The 27,384-nt window shown below is 40.7% G+C and overlaps 1 protein-coding gene across 2 annotated transcripts; it reads right to left on the bottom strand.

Annotated features, from left to right (window-relative positions):
• Positions 1-476: 476 nt before the first annotated feature.
• klhdc3 (kelch domain containing 3) lies at positions 477-27,384 on the bottom strand. 2 transcript variants are annotated; one of them, XM_034240601.1, is made up of 11 exons: positions 27,276-27,384; positions 25,371-25,612; positions 23,549-23,725; positions 23,217-23,332; positions 23,057-23,128; positions 21,367-21,580; positions 20,951-21,037; positions 19,525-19,633; positions 6,568-6,641; positions 5,221-5,299; positions 477-2,922 (listed from the first exon to the last, which is right to left on the bottom strand). In XM_034240601.1, exons 2-11 carry the CDS (start codon positions 25,522-25,524, stop codon positions 2,856-2,858), a joined length of 1,149 nt encoding a protein of 382 aa, XP_034096492.1. In that variant the 5' UTR covers positions 25,525-25,612; positions 27,276-27,384; the 3' UTR covers positions 477-2,855. The 2 variants fall into 2 exon arrangements, with proteins under 2 accessions (XP_034096492.1, XP_034096500.1); XM_034240609.1 differs by lacking the exon at positions 6,568-6,641.

Genomic DNA, 27,384 nt, shown 5'->3' with positions numbered 1-27,384 from the left:
TCTCAGATGTATTATTGATACAGTAATAAAGTATATTGCACAGGAAGTCCTGACCACCCTTGACAGCCCCCTCAGAAAAGCAAAGAATAAAATAAAAACAATAAGCATAGGGTGCCTGTGTTTACAGTTGTAAAATGACTCCAAATTCACTCCATACTTCATTCTGTTTTTTTACCCCTAAATGAAGAATACACTCCTTGGTATAAAATCTGTTCCGTTATTTATTGGAAAATAATTACCGAGCACACTGAATAACTTTACGGTGTGGGTCATAACGTGATAATACACTTTTCTAGATGGCAACTGCTGTATAGGTGAAGCAAAGGACCCCCTGCCAAGTTTGATCATACATTTGCTAAAGCATCCCCCCAAAGTGTACTGAAGAAACGTAACTGCCTTTAAAATGTAATAGGCATACATCCCAAACACTTGTCATGTGCATTGCCTGACCGGAGGTAAGTGAGTGACTGAGGATATTAGTTGTGCAGGTATTTTATTTTTGACCGATGTCCACATTGTCAGTTAATATTTACTTCCTGTTCAATTCCTGAAGAGTTCTTGACTGAAAATACCACACCCATAATCTTCAAACGCAACAAGGACCCAAATCCTTAAAATAAGTTGACTTCCACACCACACATTTAAAAATAAAATAAAATCAGTTTTGCCATCAGGTGTTACATTAACACCAGTTAGCCTCCCTGTGTTTTTACTGCATTAGTTGTTGTATAGTCCAAGTATCTGGGGTACTGAGGAATATCCAGTGTGTGATATGTCCATGAGCAGTTTACAGGGCATAAGACTGAGTCACATTGGCACCACCGGTCTATAAATACAATTCAGACCGGGTTTGGGCAGGCAAACGTCTCAAACTAGGCAAAAAGCAGCATCGACATGTCTCCTCTCTGTAAGGCCTGACATGCCACGGTTGGCTTTAGTGCAGTTATCTGGTGACTTTGACCTGCTTTAAGATTGTTTACACTGCTTTACATGAAATACACTGATTTGTAAACATTTACCATGGAGGTCAGTGTTATCCAATCCTGATGTTTGGGACCAAACAGGCTGCAGGGTTTCATTCTGACCAGCTATCAGAGGCTGATTACAGATTACATGTAACCCTCAGAGCAGGCAGAAAACACAGGGTCCAGAACAGCAGGACTGAAGGGCACTGTGTGTGGTAACAGTTCCTATTCACTCCAAAATAAACAGGCAGCATAAATGTTACTATTTTGCCTATATATTCATAGTCACCAAGTCATTCATTTCAATGCATGCTGTATTGTTTATAATTCCTTATTTATAAGATTCAAAAGGATGAGTCTGGTGATATTCTGTATCTTTCAACACACAAAAAGACCAAAACCAACAATTAATTGTGTCAACTTTTTGTGTAAAATTACTTTCCAAAGGCTGATAGATTTTCCATAGAAATTAACATTAAATACACCCTTCTGATGCCTTAAGTACTTGCAAGGGCACCAAATCCTCAACTGAAAGGAGTCCTTACATTTTGTTATTTACAACTGCTTGAGTACAACTGTTAAAACAACATGACCCAGCTGCTTGAGGAAATACATTAATTCCAAGTTGGTGCCTTTGAGTAAAGAAAAAGCAGCACATGTGGCAGGGTGGAGTTGAAATACGTCGTACACTTAGGGCGTAAGGATTGATTCGTTTGGTCTTTTTATGGGATTTGTACCTACATCAAAAACATAGAATATCACCAACCTTATCCTTTAGTGAATCAAGATAAAAGCTTTAAAAGAAGACCACCACCAACAATCCTGTGTTTTCAAAGTTTTGATCTAAAATGTGTAATTCGAATAAAACACACAATGTGAATAAACATCCCAAACTTAAGCTTTTCCAAGTCAGTAAGCCCTTTTTGTGTCGATATCATCTGCTTGGGTTTAGCTTTGCTCATCATCGTATACTAACACATGTGCACCACTGTACTGTGATTAAACAGCAGAGGATTGTCTATAAGAGGGACAACTACATTATGCATATTGGTGATCGTCTCCCTCCAAACAAAAGGAAAACAGAAGCAGGTGGGCTAGGATTATGTGTAGACGGGACCACGTGCTTACACACATACACAGTATATATTTGCATCATGATTCCCTTCTACATTTGGCACTGAAAAACAAACTGCAGGGTGAGTCACACTCTTCCACATTTCTTGGAAGAATGGCCACTAATACAAACTTCCCTGTGTAAAGGCTTTTTTTTTTGTCTGGGGGGAAGAGGATGCCTAATGTTTGAAAAGTCTTAGACTCAATGATACATGCTATCGAGGGAGGTAGATGGACTTGATTGTTTTACAAGGCGGATAGAGGGCTTGCTTCAGATGCCCTGAAATCACCTTTGAGACAATTAAGAGCAGAAAGGTTGGTTATGACCAAGCTTCAAGGTGTCATCACCATCTTAGTCTCTTTAGATGTGGAGCAGAAGGTTCCCCTTTTTGTCTCCTAGGGGAGATCTTTTAACCTCAACCAAGAGGTGAGCTGTGAAGTTCTTGTCACTTCCTGTGCTCAGGATTAGAAGTCTAGGATTATCATAGGCTGATTGGATTTCTAGAGAAGCTAGAAAGAAGACAAAAACAGGTGTCAAGAATTCCTATCACACTTAACCAGTCTCTCAAAGGTTCAAAATATCGCTTGCCCGCTCACGGTATCAAATGTACCTCACGCAGAATAGTTTGGTCAGTCAAGAGTTTTTCATGTGGGAAATTCATCCCATACAGATTCAAATTCTACAAAAAACAGTCCGTCGGAGCTCAGGTGATTTGAAAGATAAAAGCTCAAGAGTCCGGAAACACAGTCCTGGTTCTGCTTCACATTCAGGCGGTGTCAGCCGTGGGAGGAGAAGATGGGCCTGCTGATGCTGCTGTTGGTCGTCATGGCAGCCAGTTCCCACCTGGAGAGAACAACAGGAACACTCAGAGGTGAGAAGCTACCTCCACATACTGGGTCTAGAGTTCATTCAGTAACAAAACCTGACTTGATATGTTTGTGAAAGATGGCAGTGGCATTATCAAACCCTTACTGTGATATATCAACATGTACTATTGTTGATGAAACACACCCAAATGTAGTCAAAATAAATACTTTACCAATATATCTCGTAATGTTTATGAACAAAAAAGCAGAAAGTAGTATACTACAAAGTAGTATAGCATCTTTGTATTTTCTTTTGTTGGCAATGACAACAGGGTTTAGAATGAGGTGACATTCTTGCTTGATTGAAATGTTCAAAATCACTGAAACATATTAAAAGTTTCCTTTGAATAAGATAGTACTAAAATGCAAAGACGTTTAATTAACTAAATCTTGACTTTAAAAAAATGGATGAGGTGGTTTAAATATGTTAAAAACTAACAAGGACATTTGACACATGACTTGTATAAAGAAACAAATTATTGGTTTTAGTTGTGGTCTAGTTTCTCTTCATCAGTCTATACTGTAGAAACGTACACATAGAAACATGCATTTTGGATTGTAATATTGCAATAGGATAGTTATTGAGTAGTCTATGTGGGTTACTGTGTGCTGTTGTCTTTATTGGGGGGATGCTAAAACAGAAGGGCTAGGAGGCAAACGCAACACATATTTGATTCAAGTCCTTTCCACTTTCTAATGGATCAGGAACAATTATAGCACTTGTGCTAAAGTGCATACCTGTAACTATGGTGACCAAATGATCTTGCATAAAAAAAGCTATTTTTATTCAGATCAGGGAATTGCAGGTTAATTTGTGAAAGCACCCTTAAGTATTCAGGAAGGCTAAAGGCTCCAGTATACTCCAAACTAATCTCACTCATATGGATTGCTGTCGATAATGACACAGGTTTTTATAAACATTAATGTTGGAGTGTTTAGGCACAGCGGATGACCTCGTCCATCCTGAGGCTTATATTAACTTCAACCATAAAACAGACTTTAACGGTTAGATATAACCAAACTGCTAAAAATGTACTTCAATGACAGTCAATCAAGCAACAGTGTGACATTTGCTCTTTGTTGGAGTGAAGGGCTACGATGTGGACGTGGATGAGGGAAGGGCCCGCGGTAACACGAGAGCAGGGAGCAGGGGCCGAAAGCAGGCTCTACTGCTGACCTGCTGACAGGTCAGAGGTTGAGCTGCAGATTGTTATCACTGGCTCTGGTTTCACACTCACTCCCTCTCAATTGCTTTGTTCGTTTTTGTGTTGTGCGCGTGTGTGTTTGAGAGCGGAGATTGGCACTGGAGCTGGAGATGCCAGCGAGGGGCAAAGGGAGTTAACCAGAGTCCTGTGACCCCACAGGAAAACTCTCTACGGGTTACAAACACAACTGCAAAGTGGGGAGTGTGCAAGGTGGCAGTGACAGAGAGAGGGATGAGGAGCTAAGAGGAGGAATTAGTATCAAGTTCCATGGGGTTCATGTATAAGAAAAGCTCAAATGGTTCAGATGCATGTCTAAGTCTGTAGATTAAGGTTATTAAGTTGCATACAATGGAATGATTGTGTGAGTATCAAGAGACATTTTACTGATGTAAATAAAGGAAATTGAAGAGATAAACATGTTTTCTGTGATTATAGTCACAGTCAGTCGCAAACTTCTGAGTCTCTCTTGCCAGTTATGTGTCAAATAAATGTGTCAATGTGAGTGAAAAATGATATATTATTAAATGATAATACTTGTTTCTTTGGGCAGAAATGTTTATCTTATTCTTTCTTATTTTACACCTGCTTTTCAGTTGCAAGCAGGTACGAAATGAGCTTAATTTGATATTTTGTTAAGTGAGAAAAACACAAATCGAGTCAAAAACCAAAAAGTTGCTTACCATTTTGAAACCACATTAGGTGACAAACATTTTGTCAGCTGGATTTGGGATATTAGGATGTACAAAAAGGTTTTTCCTTCAACATTTAAAGTTTGATAATTAATGTCCGATTCTTTTATACATGCTATTAGTTGGAGGAAGATATAATAATATACAAATTGTACACTTAGGGACTTGAAGTAAAGTCAGACAAAAGCCTGAGTAAAGTTACCACTGGGTAAATGAAGCATAATGAGTCATAATTTGCCTCTATGAAAAACAGTCTCATTATTTAGAGAAACAGATGGGGGGCAAAAAAGGATGGGCATATAATACAAACAGCATGGATAACAATATGTCAGCTCTGTGACCAAATGGCGCTAATGTTAGAGAAGAGGATGCTCTGCTGACCTGATATCATGTGGGAGTCCTGAATGCTCCAGACTGTACTGAATAACAGCTATTTTGCATAACGTCTTCAAATTGGGTTCTGAAAAGAAAAGAGAGCATGAGTCATGGACTGATCAGACACTAATCATATTCAGAATATACATTTGAGCTGTGGGAATTAAAAATGGATCAAGGCAGGTCAGATCTAAGAATATCGAGATGAAAGAGCTTTGATTTCCTCTCCGTGGTGTAAAGATTAACATGTTCCTGTTTCTACCATACCCCAGAAAAATAGCTGAAACAGACAATGCCGTTTCATAAGGATATGCAGGACATTAATGCCGGTATTAAAGCATCATATTACAAACTTCCTCTCTGTTATTATCAGCGTCATGGCTGCTCCACCATATGTTCAGTGGTAAACAGTGTGAAGGCACACGCGACTGGCACGTGGAGGCGTGTGCCACAGAGGATGCCACCGGGTACTGCCAGCCCAAACCGGGCCCTGTGTAAACCCACCTACACACACTGTGACACCACAGCATCACAGGCTACCCCAGTGCATGCAGGAAATGGCTATATTTGGTAGTGCAGGAGACGGAAGTGGCCCATGAGATAACAGGCAGGGCCAAGGCCAGGCATACAGGGCTGGGTGAGAAATGAAGCAGTGATGTAATAAGGTTCTAAAACATGTGGAGGAAAGTGTAAGATAGCTTATTCAATATTGCTGAAAATACTTTATTAACAATAGCAATCTGGGTTCGCTCTGTAAGATTACACACCTTCTTAAAAAGGCTAACTTGTGTTTCAACCAATTTTCTATATTTTTGTGTCAAAGTGAGAACCGCTTTTGAAGTGTATATTTAAGAAAACACTGCAATTGACATCTGCAAAACTGTGCAAAATTATTAATTAGGGCAATTCCACATCATTCATTTTAAGTGCTTGTTTTTGCTACCGACAGGCTTCGATTGGTGAAATAAGTGTATGACAACGTTATGAAAGGGACTCTACAGACAATAGAAATGTTGGCTTAACCTTTAGCTTGATCAGGTTTGTTTGTTTTTGTGTAATGTGACTTGTTCCCAGAAGATAACAGAGGAAACGAGAGTGAAGATTGGAGAGAAGAGTGTTGGTGTGATGGAGTTAGATGTGTTGGAGCATAGCTTAGTGTCATGAAAAGGACCAATTTCCAAAATGTTGTCCTCATTAGTCACTTTGGCATAAAAACCAGGTTGAGAAAAGGGGAAGTTACCCTTTGAATTAGCTGAAAATACTTACAATACCTACCTGGGGGTGTTTAAAGGGATGTATCAATCAGATTTGATAGCCAAGAAGACAGATATGGATTATGGCGAGGATACTTACTGAAGTCTAAGATATACAGGTCTGAATGATCCATGAGGTTAAATTCATCCCCCATTCCTTGCTCTGGACAGGGGCTGTAAAGACAATAAAGAATAGTTGTTTTAATTTACAAGTGGTCAAAGCTTTAAACCTGTCCAAGAGGACAACAGTAACTCTTAAACTTCCTGTCTGTTATCATGAGCCCGAGCCACACAACTTGCCAAGGTTGTATTAGCTACTTAAGTGTTTAATGGGGCAACTTTATTGCTTTTTCACCTCAAATCATTCCTTGAATTCCCAAGATTTAGTTACCAGCAGACTCCCAATGTCATTCACCCACTTACAATCTTTTTTTTATCACAGCGTTTCATAATCAGGGAGCCACAGATTATTCTCAATGCTGTTAACACAGTGCTCTGCTCTTCTTTATCATGGGCTGGCATGATTTAAGCCCACAGGAAGTGGAGCGCTGCAGTGAGACGGCAGGCTGGCCTGCGCTGATAGTCCCTCAGACCTATGCAGCCGTTGATATCACTGCACATCTGTTTCCTGCCGCGGCTAAACACACACACCTGCCACACACACACACCTGCCACACACCTGGTGCACCACAGCTAAAATAGCCTAGCTGTGTCACAACTCTCTTTTGAAACTATTTAAGTTGGGACTAATCAATTAACTTAAATACAAGGGTAAGTATTTTCGAGCATACTGTATGAAAAAAGCTGAAATGGAGCAAAATGCTAAGGAGGATTTATCCCCACGTCCAGTACATTTATTACATTGCTTCATCATATATCCACAGTGCTCAAGAGACATTTCCAGATTAGTGGATAAAAAAGCACTTTAGAGTTTTACACTACCCAAAGGACAGCTTCCTCCAGACAGGTGCCTTCACCAAGCAGGTTATAAATATCTATCATCGAGAATGGGATTTGGTTGCAGGGTTTGGTGCTTAACAAAAGCTTTGCAAGATGCTTTCTGCTACGCATGGATCGGCTAATGACACAGCTACTGTAGAGTACTGTTGAAGCAATGGAGCAGAAAATACTTGTTTTTAATAGCTTGGGATAACAATTTTGATACTTCCCCTTTACTTCAATCTCTTTCCATTTCTCACTCTTGCCCCAAACTATTCTCTTGTTGAACACAAAGTACTTTCTCCTCCAGTGATTCTCCGCTCATCAATCTCTATTCCTCTCTCCCGCTGTCTTCTCCATCGCATCTCCCTTTGCTGCGTGTTCAGGATGTTGTAAGGGTTTTACGTTGCTAATCTTCCCTAAACAAACATAGTAGTGGCTTAAAGCGGCCAGGAGAGGTGCGGAGCACGAGCGCAGTCGTCCCTGGGGGCCAGCTGGGGAAGTCATTACGCCCCCTGCCCCCCAGGAGGTGATCCACCCGGGCTTAAAGCATGGGCCTTTATCAGAAAACCCTCAACCACCTTCCCATCATCATTGGTCACTGTCTACTCCTGGACCTGCCGTTAATTACTGTGCTACCATTTGTGATTCAAATGGTAGTTTCCAATTCTAGCTAATTACTAAACCAAGAGAATGAGCACTAATATGTACCTCACAATCAAACTGCAGCTATAAGAACAATTGATAGATTGCTACAAAAGCCTTGTTAAATTAAACGTTTATTAAATGTTAATAAACCATCTTTGTGAATTAAGTCTGAAATGTCATGAGGAAAAATGGAAAAGAAAATAATTTCCCAAATTGGGATCAATAAAGTAAACATCTATCTATCTATGACACACCAAGTAAACAGTTGCCTATTAGATGCCATTATTATACATTAATGGCCACCAATTGCCAAATATGTCATAATTGGCTCCTTTTAGAGCTTTTCAACTGCTGTTCTCAAATTCATCTTGTTGAATGTTATAACCTTACTATTTTTGTATGAAATTGTTTTTACATTTGGTCCAAATCCCAAATATTCACTGCCTCATTGTGAAAAGTCAAAGATTGCCACCTCATTTAAAAATGTAAATATGTATTGGTTGCATTAGACTCTGCATAACTGGAACTGACAACAGCAGGCTGTCTCCTTAACAGGAGTAATGAAAAGTAGCATCTCTATCTAAAGAGCCCACTGTAGTAGCTGTCAACTACTGTGCGAGGGTACAGGGCTTGGATGCTGACGCGTGAAAAGGTGCAGATAAGAGGGCGCTTGAGCAGAGAGCAACAAGAGAGATCAAGATTGCATTCCCCTTGGAAGAAGCTTTCTCGCATGCTCATGGGTGATGTCGGCCTGGGTGTGAAATTCGGCAGAACATTAGGGAATGTTAATGCTTTATTGGTCACCGCAAAAGAAGGAAGAGCCTGGATCATAGAGGCAGAGGAAAGGGAGCGAAAAGAGGTGTCTGATGAACTGGCAGTGTTTGGAAGCGGGAAAGTCACAGTGTACGACTTTATGTGGCATCCTGGTGTTTCACGGCTCACTTTGTTACTCGATCAGCAAAGTATCGCTATGTGTGAAAGTGCTCCTCCCCCTACCGTGGTTTCCAGTCTGAATGAGGCCTGAGTGATGCCGCTCCCCCGCTAAGAAAAACACTGGTTGCTATTTCAAACAACACTCAATGAGGGTGTCTAATCACCCAATTGCCAGTCCTTTCTAGCAATGCACTGCCTGTTCCACCTCATTATCTCCTCAACCTAAGTCTCAAAACGGTAGAATAAAGAGCTCAACTACAGTCCTAAAACTAATGAGGGAACAACACAGAGCCTGGGAACACTCCACGTTGCCTCAAGTGTCCAGGAATGTAATTGCCTACAAATTCTTCACCAATGAAAATGAAGCAACAAGAAAAAGATTGAGGGTTCAGCAACACCAAGGATAAACACTATCTGGAAACCGTCCTGTCGTAGGAGTGTTTTCAGTGGCTCCATTGGCCATATCCTCATTCTTTACGTGCATCCCTTTCCTACCTAACTCTGGTCCCTCAGAAGCATCAGCTAACAGGAACTCATCGGGCACTACAACTTCCTGCAGAGCACCTTATCAGGAACACCAGACATCATATCTAATTATTTCAGCACCACTTTGGTACTGAGTGAAAACATTGGGAACAGGAAGTGAAACGGCAGGAAACTAAAAAACAGACAGCTATTTGTAAATGACCAAACAAATCAAATATTAAGAATATTATAAGATTGTGGCTGGTCTGTTGCAACACTGTTCTGATATTGTAGGAGGAACGCATATCTCTTTTCAAAAGGGTTATAGCATTCATTTAAAGATATAGCTATGTGCCTAATAACACACTACCAAGCTGTTATTAGAAAGTGTTTAATGATACAGTGCAAGTCGCCAAAATTATTTGGTAATCATTTTTCCCTAAAAGTGTTAGTCAAAGTATTTTTTATTAAATAATTACTGATAGTATCTGATGGGCGTTTGCTAGACTGTGCAGAATCGAAACAGACCTCGCCACAGTTTGGGAATGAAACTTTCGTAAACGTATCCAATAGACTTGGTTATCACGATCGATAGATTCCCGTCCATTTCTCCTGCCTTAATCTCGACTGTCTCACCCCGTCTTACAGAGTTATCTGTGCCCCCTCCCGGGCAGTGGCTGGACAGTGGATTAAGAGCTGCAGTTGCCCAGACCTAAGCCCCATGCAGAGGGTGAGACACAAACTACAGCTGGCTCCCAGAGGGAGACGCCTGGCTTCAGATTAGACAGAGGAGATGCCAGCCGCTGGTGAAGCATCTCAAAGTGCAGCCCCTGTAGACTAAATGTATTTGGACTTGGTGGTGGTATTGGATAGGAAAAACTGATCCTATAAATCTCAAGCAAATGTAGTCCCTTTTATCAGAACAGGTTGTTATCAACCTAGCTGCCTATAAAAATAAGGGAGAGGACATTTATTATTGCAGGACCTTGAACACAGCTGGTTAATATACAGGGGAAACTTGAAAGCTTTTGTATAGCTGGGGGACTCATTTCGGGAAAACAAGGTACTTCCTCTATAGCCCCCATCCTCACCTGCAGCTTAAGACTACAGTCAAGGTCAGCCACGTAATAGGAGACACTCACAATAGGAAATACTCACAGTAAATGTACACTACAAACCACAGTTTTAGTACTGTTCCATCAGAGTAGCTACTCCAGGCCAGTGGTTATCTCTTTATATCCTGCTCTTTTACAAGTGTTTCTTGTCATGTTAGTTGATATATTGTCTCTCACTAACAAAAGGCTTTCAAAAAAGTATATTCCACTGCCAAGAAGGGTTGTTTAAACATGACTTGCCAAGTGTGAACGATAGCCTCCTATTCTGTAGGTGGGTGTCGTTTTTTACTTTGTCTACACAGCATGGCATTGTTCCACAGAGGGGACCTAAAACCACCATGAGACGTTTTATTTGCGATGACTGTAGTAAATCACATGTCAAACTACTACTATTTAGACATTTGAATGAATGTGGACAGCAGCCACACAAAGCGGCACCTATGCAGGCTGTTTATTTGAGCTGCAGTGTAACACTCAACCCTATGACACCTCAACGTATACAGGCTGTTAGCGGGTTAAAGAGGGTTAAGATGCAGATGAAATACTATCATGAGCTTGTCTTTGAAGAGTAAATCACAGTGTTGCTGCGCTGCCCAAAAGTCCTGTCCCGACACGTGCGGGATGCCCTGTATCCTGTTGGGGTCACCTCCACTGTTTGACAGGTTTTATCTCGAGCACCGAGCGCACACACACTTGCATACAGACAATTAATAAAGGAAACTTCTGCAGCCTAGCCTTTGACACTAAAGGCCAAACGGCAAGATGTGTGTGGCATCATAATCTATAGTGTGTTGATAGCCGTGTGTCCATGGAGCCAGCTTCCATTGTAGCAGATCTAAAGACGATATAGGGCGCAGGAAGAGCAGCCATAATGATATTTATATCGAGAATGAATGAAAATCCGAAACAGGGGTTTTTGTGCAATGTCTTGCATGAAAATAACGTGTTTGTGAATTAGCCCTGCCTCAGTGCCATGTTGTGTTTAGTCTAACATTTGAACTGTCAGGTTCAACAATGATAACAAGCCACACTTTAACCGGCTGCACTATCATAACACCAGCCCTTTCAGTCATTGATAAGGTGCAAAATAGCCATGCATGTGATATCGAGGCACCAGGCTTTTGACCTTGCTGATCTACTAAACAAAATCACTGGACTCTGAAGGAGCTCTGCAGGGCTCAACAACTTGCTGTTTTGAAATGACCAGTTGAATTCCACACAGATTAAATATCACGGTGAGATTCTGGTGGATTAAACAAGTGGTTTTTGGGTGGGATGTTTTGGCTACCAGTGAGATTAACTGCTATGTAATCGGAGCATTTAGCAGCCACACACTCTCCTTACCTGAAAACTATATGGAGGCAGGACAACTGACAAATTAAACCCATTTCAATTTTATATTCCTTACAAACAAGATTTTAAGTTTAACACCTATGATTAAGTAGTATCAGCAACAGACAGAAGCATAAGAAAAGGGGACTCAATATTTAAAGTATAAATGTTATAAGATGTCAGATGTCATGTTTCCATCTTAACTAAATATACAGAGCGACAGAACATATTTAGAGCTTGCAGACGAAAGCAAGCATGTGCGTGTGTATGTAAAACGTACTCACGTCAGCTGAACAAGAGGAGCTGTGAGTCATTACATCATGTGAATCTATTGCAAAGGGAACGGCAAACGCACACATGGCACGCTTCATGGGAAGTAAGACATCTCAGCAGTTGTACACCATTTGAATTTTTGGATTCTGATCAAGGGGAAGTGAAATGTGGGCATTGAGATATTTTAAGAATATGGAGTGATGCCAAAAATACAATGCATTGGGACAAACATTGGGAAAATCAGGCAGTTAAGATGCAGACTGCAGCTGTGCCTGAATTGAAAAGATATAAGAACATAAACTGATATTTATAAGAAGCATCTGAAACTAGAGCCCCTCAATATAATGTGTCTTTGAAGCCAGTGTCAGCAATTTCAAAACTGGGTACGCAGGCCTCTGATTGGCTGCATTTTAGATGTTAAGAACAATTATATTATGATAGTCATTTGCAAGACAACACAGAGTCATGTAAGTGGGCCTGTAGTCAGTGCTACAAAGTCAATTATATTTCTTTTTGTGAAGTTAATTACCAATGGAGTGTGACACAATATTATCAGTTTTTATTAACAATTGTTCTTTAGCATATGGTATGCAGCTATCTAAAGCTGTTGTGCTCCCTATCTCTGTTTCTTATCCTATATCTAATAGAACTGCTCGGGTCTTGATAGATTGAGTGGGGAAGTTCATGAGATCTTTCTAGAGGGTTATCAAGAATAACTTTTATCCAATGACCTTTCCCCTCTCTGTCTGTGTCTGTGTATTCTCTTGTTCCGATTAACCCAGCCAAATCTTTTTTCTTGTTTTGTATCTATATCTACGCCGGGATCCGGAGTCGAGGCTGATCCTCTTGCTGTAGTCCTGTGTCCTGGATCCTCTATCCTGAGTTCTGGATTAAGTCGTGGACTTCGGGTCGTGGCTGAACCTGTCTCTGCGGTCCTGCTTTGGGTCTCGTCATGCTGCTTCCCTGATGGCTTCCACAGGATTGTAGCTGACATCCTCGTGGATTCATCTTCTTATTACAGACACATGCATTTCCTAACATTCGGTCTATATGCTGTCAAATGTATCATCTCTTTGTTTTACACACGGCATCTATTGCACGTCTGTCCGTCCTGGGAGAGGGATCCCTCCTCTGTTGCTCTCCCTGAGGTTTCTCCCATTTTTTCCCCTTAAACTGTGGGTTTTCTCTGGAAGTTTTTCCTTGTACGATGTGAGGGTCTAAGGCAGGGGTGGGGAACCTCTGGCCCCCGGGCCGTATACGGCCCGCGAGACCATTTGGTGTGGCCCTCGAGGTAATTTATAAACACACGCAAAAAATACCGCAAAATAATTAAACATGTGAGTGCCTGTTTTTCCTGGCCACGGTCAGGGTCCTTGAACACAACACAAGCCTAACGTGTCATCACGTGGTATATGTCTCGTCTGACAGGGGTGTAGTTCTGACGGAGAGCACCAGAACGCCGCTCCGCTCCGGCACTTCCATAAATTGCAGTACCCATAAGGAGCCGTACACATGCTGCCGTTTTTGCGTGGCTGTGTCCTAGTTGAAAGCCCAGTGGCGATCTGTCATACTGATCATACAGTCAATAACTTTGTTGTTATTAGCATCTGGTTAGCTAGCTATGCTAACGAATATAAGAAGCTTTTTCTACAACCAGTGAGGTAAAGGCACATCTTTATATGATCATTATAGTTATAAAACAAATAAGAGAATAAAGTAAACAGGTATAAAATACTATATGACAGTAAAAAAAAGTTGTGGAGAGTGATTTGTAAAATACCCATAAAGAAAAATAAAATCTTCTTACAGTTCTGTTTAATCTGGTGTTGAGAGATGTATCCATAGATCTCCTAATGTTGCTCTCAAAGTGTACCAGATTGATGCTTTTAACTTCAACATTTAAAAAAACAAATCTTCCCGGGGGAGCATGCCCCCGGACCCCCCTAGAGGAGGTTAGGTCCCCCCCCACTTAAATCATGTTCACAGGAGTATAAATACATTTGCACACATCTTGTGTCCATATCGTTCTGTTTTGGTGGTCATGCCACAACCGTGCACGTGCATGCGTGAGTCATGGCAAGATATCTGGATTAAGAGGTTGCTTTTTCTTTGCACAGCATGAAAGAAAGGCGAAATGAATGGGCTGTGATTTTAGTATTTTTAAGCAGAGGTCAATAATTTGTACGGCCCTCGGAGGATGTTGAAAACATTTAAATGGCCCTTGAGGAAAAAGGTTCCCCACCCCTGGTCTAAGGATAGAGGGTGTCGTTTTTCTCATACTGATATTCTGAACAATCTGTGCTGTTGTATTTGCTGTAAAGTGTCTCTACTGTAGGCTATTTTTATTATATGTACAGCACTTTGGCTCGACCAAAAATCGTTTAGAAATGTGCTATATAAATAAAACTTGATTTGATTTGAAAACACTGCAGTTATAACACTTGCCAGCAGGTTGCACAAATGTTGAAAATGAAGCAGCTGTTTAGTTTTTTGTCTTTTTGCAGAATTGCAGGTCTGAGATAATTACCTTGTTTCTTCTGTTATTAGATTACATAATGGTCAAAGACTGGGCCTGCCTCAGCACAGTGATGACATCAATGAAACTCATTCAAGGCCTATGGCCACTTTGACGTTGTTCGAGCGAAACTAACAGACACACTGCTTCTCACAGTGAAAGGCAATTAAAACCCTTTTGAACAACACTCCTCATGAGCAGTCCACACACAAGGTGCTGAAGGGCTAAAATGGCACAAAATGTCCCTTTTACAGATAACTAGCGCGTGTTCCACTAACACATTAAGAACAAAAGAGCAAGCTCTCACAAACAGATTATTTTAATTAGTCATCAATTATAGATGGCAGGGAGAAATAAATCCCTGTCACAGCAAAACATATTATAAAAATATAATGAAATGATGATTAATACATATTTCCATGTCCAAGTAGATCAAGAACCAGTCCCAGATTTCCCTTCACAGATTCCAAGCTGTCAGCTCGCAGCATGCCAATCTGTCCTGTCCTTATTCACATCCTGCCCTGCGTAGGATGCCCTGTTCCTAAGCTACAAATGTTTCCCGATTTAGCCCAACCAGGGCTTGTTGTAAGCATTTATACACAGAGTGTGACGAATGCCAACGATGACCACATACACTCTGCAGGAGATTTATAATCTTTGTAGCACTGTTTTTATATGCAAGTCAACATTAGCAGGTGAGAAAAAAGCCCCAAACGTAGAGGGTTTTAGCAGAGTATGCTTATTTTGTGCGTAGGTGAAGGTCAGTGCAGGTGGAGTCAGTCATGCGCGGGTCGTCCTTCGTGGGGCAGCGAGCAGGTCTCAGTAAATGAGTGTAGCAGAGGCGCAGAGGGTATATCAAATTGCACTGTGAGAAAGAATGCTCCCAAAGGTCATAAATCAGAGTTGGGGCAAGATTCCGCGCCCTTCTGCAGCTCAGCAGGCCTGTTTACACTGACGTAAGTGGCACTCAGAAGACTGCCACTAATGCCAAGCCCATCATTCACACACACATATTAATTTACCCTAAAAGAAAAGGAAGTCTCTGTACCCTAAAAACAATATCATGCATTTAATCCAGCTGAATGACAGCTCAATTAGTGCCAAAATAAGGAAAAACTATCTTTACATTAGATTTCATTCATCTAAATCCAATCATATTAGAGGCGAATGACAACTATATTGTAATGGTTTTGATTACTCTAGTGTATTTCTATTCATTAGGACATTTATCCCAATGTTGATGTTTGTTTTACGAATGTGTTAACACTGCTCTGTTATTGTCTGGTCTAAAGTGTAGTCCCTTTGAAAGCAGCGGGCTCGTGGACTTAATAGTTTTAGTGTCCTTGACTAAAGTAATAAATTATTCCTAAACAAATTCCTGCAGGGCAAATAAATATCATAAACTGGGAATACGTATCAACAGCAGGGTTCTGTCTTGGATCAATATGAAAGGACAACTAACCCAGGAAAACAAGTTGTGGACCATAAATTTGAAAAACAATTTCCTTTGGCAGGCCTACCACAATGAGACGCCTCGCAAGAAAACACAAGCAAGGTGTCCAGCAAATCATTCATGGCGGCATGTGCAAGCATTTGTCAGCGGCATTGAGACAGACACCAATAACTTACCAGCCCTATTAACGGCCCTTGTGTTGTTAGGTCATTGACAAATAAACACAGCAATGGTTTGTTTTAAACCCATTGTTCACATTGGAAAGAAAACTCTCCTTCTTTAGGATAATATCAGAAATGAAAGAACACCAAGTTAACCTTAAGAGAAACGTTCTTAGTTAAGCAATAGAGTGTGATAGGAAGCTGGTCGCAGTCTGTTTGTGTGTTTTAGCATGTGTGTGCACGTGCTTTTGGGGGTTCCTGTGTGTAAGAGGCTTAAGTGTGCTCATGTAACACCAAACGTGTAGTGCTGCTCAGGAGAAGCCTGTGTGGCCGGCTCGCTCGGCGTCTGCCAGGATCATGCTGTCATTTCTACAGTAACAGGAAACAACATCTTTGCAGACTTAGAACAGCTGAGTAACACAATCCTCCACTTTACAAATAACACAAACAAACCAAAGTTCTCCAATGTAGAGATACTCTGTGTTCATTCGTGAATGTTACACATTTAAAATTGGACCTATTTCTCCAGGGGGAAAAAAGAAATCCAGCATGAACTTTTTAAACAGGATGTTGGAGATACTGAGTAGAGTTTGATTCCTCCCTCTGCTCAGCCAGCACCCTCCATCATCCCAGTGACACTCCCTTTCCAGCCCCAGCCCTATCTGCTCCCAACAGGAAATCATGACTCCTTAGAATCCATCCTGGACTTATCCCAGCGAGAATCCAAACAACACACTTCAGTCAAAAATAAGTGTCTTCTAAAGCCCTCGATTTCTTAAGAAAACCTTTCTTCCTCAGTTCTATATCTATAACTGACTTTTGAATCCTTACATTTAGAAGCATTTTGTTTCTTTGAATTGTAATGACTCATTTCAATATGAGAGCATCCTTTAATAATATATCTGCTGGAGTGTAATAGCAGGTTCATGAACTAAACATTGCACTGAACTACACATTTTCCTTTTCAAAATATCAGACTTTTTCAGACTCAAACTTACAGTCCATATTTTACACCTTAGTATTAATTGCAAGATGTTTATAATGCAAATAAATGGTTAAATATCCAACTGTTAACATGTATGAATAATTCTGACTATGTATGCTATTTCTTGCCGTATCATTGACAGACGATTGAAGCTAGTTACCGTAGCTCATACAAATCCATCATTACATGTAGTGGCCAGTCTTGGAAAACAAAGTGACAAGACTTCAGTGCTTTTGCCCTTGCGTATGGCTTACGATTGCTGCCTCCCCAATGTTGTAGATGTCAAACAGTTTGCATCTAGCTTTCATTTCTCATTTGTAAATCTTTTGCTACCCAGGCTTTATATATTTGCAGAAAGTTGGATGACCCTCCACTGACAAACATCTTGCGCTTGGAGCGCTAACTCGCAGGATGGGATGTTCAGACACACACGATAGCTCTTGCCTTGCTTTCGGCATCATCAACCTTGCTCTTATCTGTGATCTTTAACTAGTTGGTCAACTTTAATGCTGCTGAATATTAAAAACACTGAGATCAATTTATTGTTAGAAGTTCAGAAAAGGGCAACTGTCTGGAAACACAAAAATGTTTCCATTATCTCTTATTCTTTCGATAATTAATGACCAAAATCAAATCGCATACTTTTCTATACTGCATTAACCCTGACTTTGAAGATATCCTTAGAATGTTGAGGGACACTTTATCTTTTGCCTAATTATCACTTTATTCAGTTAAATCAACAGTATATAAGTAGAAAACAATCTTTCTTAATTTTTTTGTATTAGGCTGCTAGTCGAGGAATCAAGATTACACTTGTGTATTAGGCTGTGCTGCTCCCCGTGATGTGGTGGAGCAGTAGGAGAACGCATGGAGCAGCAGCCAGAGGCCTCGAGGACTCCAGGGCCTGCAGACGTAGTGGGGCTGAGAGGACTCTTATCCTCAGCCTCCTGATCACCACTATCAGGTGGTCCCAGTGGGGTTTGCCTGATAACACAGCATTGCTGATAACAGTAGCCCAGGTCTCGTTCCTCTACGGAACATGCTAATGCCGTTAGCTCCCTCATTACTTCACCGGCTACTGGCCTATCAGAAGCCAGTCACCAGCCCAGTGGCACCATAACATCTACGATCCCCTGGCAATCACTACTGTCTTACAGCCAACAAGGGACTCATCGGACTGCTGTCTACCGGAGCCAGACCCTCCGTATTTAAGAGAGGAGAGTTTGTATCCACCAACACAACATGCTGTTTGTCTTGAAAGCCTGTGCTTCATAACAATTATAATCACTAACAATAAAGAGTTAGGAGTATATCAATTTAAGTGTGTGTAAAGACATTAGTTGCCAACAATTTGCATCTTTTGTCAATCTTTAATCTTATTAGACAGCTTTTCATTCTTTATCTATGAACTATTGAGCTATTCCTTTATCTGTCAGAGACAGCGTATCCTAATAGAATGGCGGTATTTCAATATTGTTATAAATCTTAAGCAATAGCTTGTCTCTTAAAAAACTAGGAGCTTATTCAATATGCTGGCTTTAGTGTCCATATCATTTCTCAGAGTCTGGCATTTTCTTTGAAGCAGTAAAAGTGGGAATCCAGGCAATTATATCTTGCAAAAAATACTGTCATGACAAGTGGTTGTTGTCACCAAGTATCACAGTGCATCAAACCTTTGATCTTTTGGAAATATTCTACAGACAGACAGATTTGTATTCATAAGAAGCTGAAAGCATACAGCACATATTGAATAGTGTCAGCCCCTTTCTGCACTCAGCACCTTTCTGCATTCAGCTGTGTGGCACTGCTGTCTTTAGAAGGAAACAATGGCTCAGCTGGCACACAGAGGCTTATTATCATGTGATGTCAGATTACACTTCAATTATGCACTCCTGTGGAACATTGATAAGCCAGAAACAATTGGATATTTGAACACTGAACTTCAACTGAATTTCAAGAGGGATATATGATTGCTAAATCAAATTATAATTGTTTAAGCACTCAAACTAATAAGGGTGTTTTTAAGATATCCGTTATGCGTAATACACATTGTATGTTTGTGCATTGCTGCATATATGTAACTTTGGGCCCTGGTACATATATATCTGACTTTTACTTAATTCAGGGTACAGTGTAATCAGGGTTAAGATTAAGATACATTTGTAAAATGTAGTCATTTGTTTTTTAATGTTTTGCAACTTCCTGTCAATATAATGAAATTCTTAAATTGTCCCTCACCTGGTTCCTCCGAAGAGGATGATTCGGTCTCCAACCATACAACAGCACTGCCGTCTCCGTGGACACGGGCCTTTCCCCTTGGGTTCTATTTTATTCCAGGAAACCGTTTCTGTCGTTTGTACACACAAGAAAGGAATTAAGTTGACAATATTTAGACACTATGATGTAAAAAGAAGACAGAAGGTGGAGGCTATCAGTAAAGCTTCAGATTACATCCTGCTCTGAATAGCTACAAAGAGGGATCTTTAGCAGAACAAATGTTGATCTGTGGGCTACTTCATAGCAGTAATACAAACTCTCAGACACATACATACATACAGGTACAACAGCTTCCCAATGTGCCTGCAGTTCATTCAGATGTACGCTTTATGTAACGAAAACAAGGCCCAAGGATAAGGGAATGAAAGGGAGCAACAAAACCTTCATTTGAATATAAAACTTTACATTTCAGAAATAGAAACAATCCTCTCTCCGGCTCGGCAGAAGTGTAGTACGACGGTGGAGATCTTTTAGGTGCTCCATATAAGGATGAAATGTTAAGTCTCTCACCCTAAGAGCCAACAGCATCATTGCATCTCTATAGCAACAACAGGCACTTCACACTGTGTTGAATAATTAGGACTATAATTGAGGTGCTGCCATCTAGTGGACTGCAGAGTACAGGTTTAAGTGGTTAACAGCAGTTCACCCAGTCCAAGACTAACTGAACACAAAAGATCATACCTTGTATTTCCCCGATGAAAACGGTGTTATGTGCTAAAACTGAACAGGTAAGATCAGTATACGGCTAATTTCATGATACACAATTGGTGACATAAAATATTTCACTAGAAATTGCCACAGGCATGAGCAATGCATTGGACTTCTATCTACTTAAGGTGTTGTATTCTAACTTTTCTTTTGTATCATACAAAATAATCCTACAATAAATAAGTAATCGATTTGAAGTGCATTCAAACACCATATTGATGCAGAATACATTGCAGGTTAGCTGGGTTTGCCGACAGCTTTGTTTGGAACAAGTGCGCAAGGTTTCTCCCAGAAAACACTTAAACTTACTTGAGAATCAATATGGACAAATATGTAAGAACAGACAAAGACTCCAGACTCTGAGTGATTGCGTGTTATAGTTTTCTATTGCGTGTATCTAGTAAAAAGACAGGGCGGGAAAGGGAACAGCCAGCTACTAAGATAAGATTGAACCTGATGCAATGAGGCACTGTTTACATTGATCTCAACAGAGGGAGGAGGAAAGTGGGTCAACATAAGCTAGCTCTACAGAGAGACAGTAATCGATACAGGTAGATCAAAAGCAACATAATCATGCACTTTGCAAAGAAGTGCTCCCAGGAATGATGCAATATATAGCAGGGCTCGACAGCAGCACAACACGTGTTTCCTATCTGACGTCAAAAAGGTGAATCACCTGGATTGAATTTCCAGAGGTCGTTGAAGTGCCGGTCCAGACGAGCATTGTATCCGCCAAAAATATACAGCTCCCCATTGTAGGAAACTAAACACAGAAAGGAAAACAAAACAATTACCATTTGTTCATCGTCTATCATGCAGGGCATTTGCAGCACAGTAAATGCCATCATATGAAACAGCCACACTAGCTTTGATTTCTTTAATCAGACAAAGACAAAATGCAATCTTGAGCTAATTAAAATGATATGAACTATGTATACTGTCACTACGCAAAGCATAAAATAGCAAATCACGCTTGAGAACAAACAGGGAAAGGTCACACTGGAATATTGCAGGATATTTCATTTTGAAGGAGACTTTTAAATGAATCGTCACAAATGTGTTTATATAATTGCTTTCTTGTTTGCGTCTTACAGGCTGAATGACTCCTGCGTCCGTCTGGCAGCGGCAGTATTGAGGTGGTGCTCAGCCAGCAGTTGGTCTCCGTGTCGAACACTTTGATCTTGTTGCAGTAGATCTCGTTGTTGGAGTGGAAGGGGCCGAAGCGGTCTGCTCGCCCTCCGAACACAAACATCTTTGTCCCGATGATGGTGGCTGAGTGGAAGTCCCTCCAACGTGCCGGAGTGCCCTGTTAAGATAGGACAGAGAGATGATGCCGTGACTGTTTCAATTTGAGTAGAGAGACGGAACATAAAGCAGTGTACCCAGGAAGGACGCAGGATGCTAACTACATATTTTCTAGCTTAACCTGACCTTCAACATCCTGAATTAGCTTAAGATCAAAACTCAATGGCTCTTGAAATGCTCATCATAACCCTGGGTGTAAAGCTACATCTACACACAGAGATGAGGCTTCTTGGCCAACAACTTAAGGTAAACACTGCCATCTAGTGGACAACCTTACATCTACATTAAAAACCAAATCCCTTTTTAGGAACCACAAGCCTTTGAAAGATAATGTACAGTATTTGGTACATTGTATTCATTTCAGTGGCAACCAATCTCAGAATAGAAATTGGATTGACACTGTCATGGAGAACTATAAATAAAAAACAAACATTCAATTGTGAAACGTCCTTGCACTGTATGGAGCTGCCCGACTCTTCGAGCAATAAAATGACTAACAAAGAACTTATATACTAACAAAGGACTGGCTTAGCTAAAGCCAGTTGAGTAGCACTTGAAATGTTTTGGCTCTATGAAACCTGATGTACTTATATGATTCTGTTTTCTTCAAGTTTGTATCTTGTTGGTCGAATGCACTTATTGTAAGTTGCTTTGGAAAAAAGCGTCAGCTAAATGCTAATGTCACAAAGGCAAGCCTCTACTCCCTATGCATTCAGCTGGCCTATAGCCATGGTTAAGCTTTTCACATGCCTTTCTTTTCAGAATGTGCCGTCATTGTCTTCCACAAATGCTATGCAAGCAAGAAGGCTCCTAAACTTCTTTTATAAATAGCGCAGCAGGGGGAAAATGAAATCTTGTAGAAACAGTCAATTTGACAGAAAAAAGGTTGTAAATAAAATCACAGCAGGTTTTGTCATCCAGAAGGAATGCAAGCTGAGAACAGGCAGGAGAAATGGACTCAGTCACATGCTCAAATCAATCTGTAAGCACCAAAGTGTAATCTCCTTTATCATAAAACAGTTTGAAAGTGAGGGACCAGTGGAGAAAGTCCTACTTCCACCTGTCCAAAGTGGCCCTAGGCACTAGTGTCTATCTCCAATATGTACTTCAGAAGAGTTCATCACACGTGCAGGTTGACTGACTACAAAGACAAATGGCATTTCCCAAAAGGGGACTGTGTATAATCCTCTTTGAGCTTTTTACACTTGGCCATCTACCAGAGAGCAGCATTACACAGCAGAGGCTTTGTACCCGGTCAATCTGACCCCTGAGTGCTTGTGTAGCAGAACTGCCAACACCAGTAACACCCAATGGGTTGCTGATTTCCAGCAGTGCTTTGAATGTAACTGAGCGTGTTGCCAGTCTAGCTTTGTGTTTCTTTGAGTATGTGCTTTTCGTCCACCCTTACTTGGAATCGAACAGTCAATGCAAGACATTCTCTGTACAGGAAGATTTGTTTTAAATGAGGTTTACTCACCCTGGCATTAATTAACGACCACACCATTTCGGTGGTGTCCAGCTTGTGGATGTCATTGGAGAAGCAGTCAGCCTTAAAAAACAAATGCAGTGGAGATTAATTAAATAATGTTAGACCATTTAGACAGAAAGTACCGCAGTGTAGAGTGATGAAGACCCACCAGCTGTTCATATCCTCCAAATATATACATAGCCTTCTTCAGGACGCAGGACGAGTGGCCATCCCTCGCCCCTGGAACAGTCCCTGAAACCTTGGGTGTGAACCATCTGTGGCTGTCTATAAAGGGGGAAACACTTTAGATTAACTCTAAGCACTCTGTTGATGGACCTCTCATTTTACAGTACTGACATAACACTTTTCGATGTTCAATAGTAGGTGTTACAGCTCCCAGATGTCAAAACTGTTTTCTCTCCTGCCATCATGGCTGTAACCATCCAACAGGTGTATCTCAAAGTAACACTTGCTCTGTGAGTTATATACAGGTTTACTTACTGACATCAAAGGCATAAAGCACATTGCAGGCCCCCTCTGTGTCGTTACGGCCCCCCCAGAGGTAGATAGTATCATCCAGCAACACAGCTGTGTGGCCATAACGCATATATGGCACTTCACGGGCACGTTCATGTCCCAACGTCCTCACTGGAGGCAGCTTCATCCAGCGCAAAGACACTGAAATACAAAGAAAACTTTATTTGTTAAATATTGAAAAGTAACATGCTCATTTCATGTTGGTGCTTCGGAAAGAACAACCTTAAATGCAGAGACATTTCATCAAAATAAATGATAAAATATGCCAATTTTAACTCAAGACAAGCTATAATGCCGAAGCAAAAGTAACTAAAATAAAAATACCGCAATACAACGGTAACCTTCAGGACGTGTGAAAAGGAATAAAAAGATATAAGAAGCAATAACAGTTAGTAGAACAATTGGGAGATACTTATGCAATAGAAACTAAAACAAACGTCACTAGTGACATTACACTAAGCTCTTAAAAGCTTGTGCCCTTTTAACATTTTGTTTAGTTAGACATACTGAAAGATAGTGTAAACTATCGCAATTGACTATGGAAGACAGAAGGCTCCGCTGTAAACTATACATCAACGGGAAGGAGCACAGCGCAGGTGACAACATAATAGATGACACAAAAGTAAAGGTTCTCTTCTTTCCATTTCAATCAGGAAAAAGGCATCTTTATCAAGAGTTTGGTGCCACAGATCTTTTATGGTAGAGCAGTGGCAGGTAGGCTCAAGTTTCTTTAGGAAGATGCACAAACCTAAAGCAGGTGGCTGAGCACACAAAGGAAAACAAATATATAAAATGGGTCACAAGGAAAAAAATGGAGCTGTTTTATAAAAGCAAGAGCCCATTTAAATAAACACCTGTTTGTGAGAAAGCAACTGAAAAACAACTAACGGAGAAAACACCACAAACCGCAATGGAATGCTTCGGTTCGAGTTGCCAGCTGTGATAAGTTACCGTTAAAGTGGTGAGGTTCAACAAACCCTGTAACACTCTAATCCTTGCATCATAGTTGGAAAAAGTATTATTTTCCTATTTCATTTATCACTACAGAGAATACAGGGCTTTGAGGAATGCCTAATGTAGCATACAAACAGAAACAGCAGATATTTACATAAATATGTATACTGGAGTTCAAGTATGGTTCTCATGTCAAATTCCAACTCTTCTCATGAACAAGTCAGAGCTCTCCTGAGACCTGCAGAATATTAACTGTTGTTTTTTGGGTCATAAAACTGCAAATGACTATATTACTGCGTTCTCTTAATACTTTAAAAATGTATTTACCTCAATTCTAAGCTTTTCCACGAAATCTACAACCAATCTGATCCTTAAAGGTCTCCTATTATAATATTGTTCATCAATATATTATAGGTCTTGGATATATACAAAAGTGTCTCTGAAGTGTTTGGCTTGAAATACCAAACAGATCATGCATTGTACATCCCATAAACCCCTCTGTAATTTAATCTGTCATTTAAACCCCACGCCCCTCTGAGAGATATTTGGTTACAAAACTAAAATGGTGCTCTAGGTTACCTTGGTTGGTGATTGGCTAATGGTTACACAAGCCAAATAATCGTTATGACATCATAAAGTGGCCAAAATCTGATCAGCTCTTTTTCAGACAGGTTTTTATATCAAATGGATCAGGACAAAAAGAGAGAGAATCTTTTTTCCTGAAACTTTCAGAATCTCTTTACACATAGGGGACACATGTTTATGTATAAAATACATGAACAAGTGGATTTTGCATAATAGGTGACCTTTAAAATGTATATTCACCACCTACCTGTGTTGAAGACATGCACGTCAATCTGACGCAGAGTCTCGTAGTCCTCCCCGGAGCAGTAGCCTCCAAAGGAGAACACTTTGTGCCCCACCGCCACAGCAGCATGGTTGACTCTCCGCGGCCCTCCTTCCAGGTGCACCGACCAGCGAAACATCCCACGCGCAAGCACCTGTGTGACTGCCAGTCCTTAGACCATCACTTTGTCACCCGCCTGGATCCCATCAAGCCAACACCATTGAAACCTGCAACCAGAAAAACAAGGAGTTGCACTCTGCGGAGGAGAACAGTGGGGAAAACCAGGAGGGGCAATTGAGGGCAAGAAAGAGGGCAACTGTTTGTCTTCTTGGGGTTAAAGTTGTTCAGCTCTGCTGTTGCTGACAGGCTCGCAAGCCCCCGTTTTATCTGGCAGGGTATTTTAAGAAGTGATTAGACCTACATGTACCACTCCTCTTTCTTTCTGGTAACTCTCATCCCTGTAACCTCCCACTGCACTACAAACGTTCAAAAATAGAATCATGTACATGAAAATATGCACCCCTTATGGGCTATACCAATAAATATATAATACCATTAGACAGTATCAGGGTCAGTGATCTTACTTTAACATTAGTATATAGTTTAATAGTTTACACGGTTATTTATTTAAGTGTAATAAAGTGAGTGTGTTACTTATCTATTAAAGTAAAAGAGCAAGGATTAAACTGTCAATTGGCTATCATTAAAAATATTCATAGAAAACTAAGGAGAACACTGAAAAAAAGCAAAATCTAAAAAGGTATGTGGTTCAATGCTAACTTCTTATTAATTCCACACACAATTGACAACTGTATATCAAAACTCATTCGCTGCAAAAAGGTCTAAATGTTCAGGTAAACTGTCACTCAATACTCATATGTCTTGAAGAAAGCAAGTGAAAGTGTTGCTAAACCCTATGTACCCCTGCTAATTCTGTCTCAATGACTTACTCACTGACCTCTAACCTTTTTGCACTTAAAATAAACTCCCAGGAGAAGACCATTGAACATAATCACGAGGAGTAGCACAGGCCACATGCAGGCAACAGGAAAATATGGGTTGGGGCTTCATTAGAGTAATGGGTTTACCCCCACTTTTTAGGCCATTTGTTTTGGAGGATGCAGTAAAAGCCCCACATGGAGTAGGCTACCGTGACTTCTGAAATGACAGGACACTACAAAAGGCAACATTTCCTCATCTTTGTTGCAGAAACCGGCTTTATCCAATATTTTCACTTTAGCTCTGAATCCTTGTAGTGTAGATTTTGAGATGAGGGGCACACCTATTGACAAGCTGTGTATACCCCCTCCTTATACAGTACCAAATATACTGTCGTTATCAGATGACTATCCATGGCATCATTTGACTACAGTGGCTTTGTTGAGAATAAACAAATGCTAATATACGGTAGGATTGGTGCTTAACTAGTAATAAGGTGTCGTTTGTCCATGCATATTGTGAGCTCACAGATAGTTTATGGATAAAAGCTAATCCTGAGCCGGTGACATTGAGCATTAACATGGTTACTAGTGTCCAGCCATACACTAGCTAGCCGACGTTAGCTAGCTTTAAGACTAATAGACACACACCTGTGAGCGACAGCGACTGACCGACAGGGTCGTTTCATAACAGCAACTTTAACAACCATGAAACTAAAATAGTGTTACTGTATCCAGCTCCTTAATACCCAACCATACAGGGGGAAATATGTGGATAGCTAGGCTAAAGCTAACGTGGAGGAGCTACCTAATTTAGCTTCTAGCTAGCTAACTTGAAATGATTAAAAGCAGCCGGCAGGAGTTAACACAGAGGCGTTTATTTGAAACCTTTTAAATTGCAAAGTGGTTAGCTATCAGACAGCAGTATGGATGTAAGAATATAGTTAGCTACCTTCAGGTCGAGTCAGTTGTGGTTAAACAAGCAGTGCTGTCCACACTGGGAGCCCCTACAGACTCCCTCGTGAGGGGAGGCGTCCGATAGCACCCTCTGTCGGCGGCAG

This window comes from Gymnodraco acuticeps, unplaced genomic scaffold (assembly GCF_902827175.1).
Source record: "Gymnodraco acuticeps unplaced genomic scaffold, fGymAcu1.1, whole genome shotgun sequence".
NCBI classification, from domain to species: domain Eukaryota; kingdom Metazoa; phylum Chordata; class Actinopteri; order Perciformes; family Bathydraconidae; genus Gymnodraco; species Gymnodraco acuticeps.
This window is presented reverse-complemented; position numbering and strand designations above follow the sequence as displayed.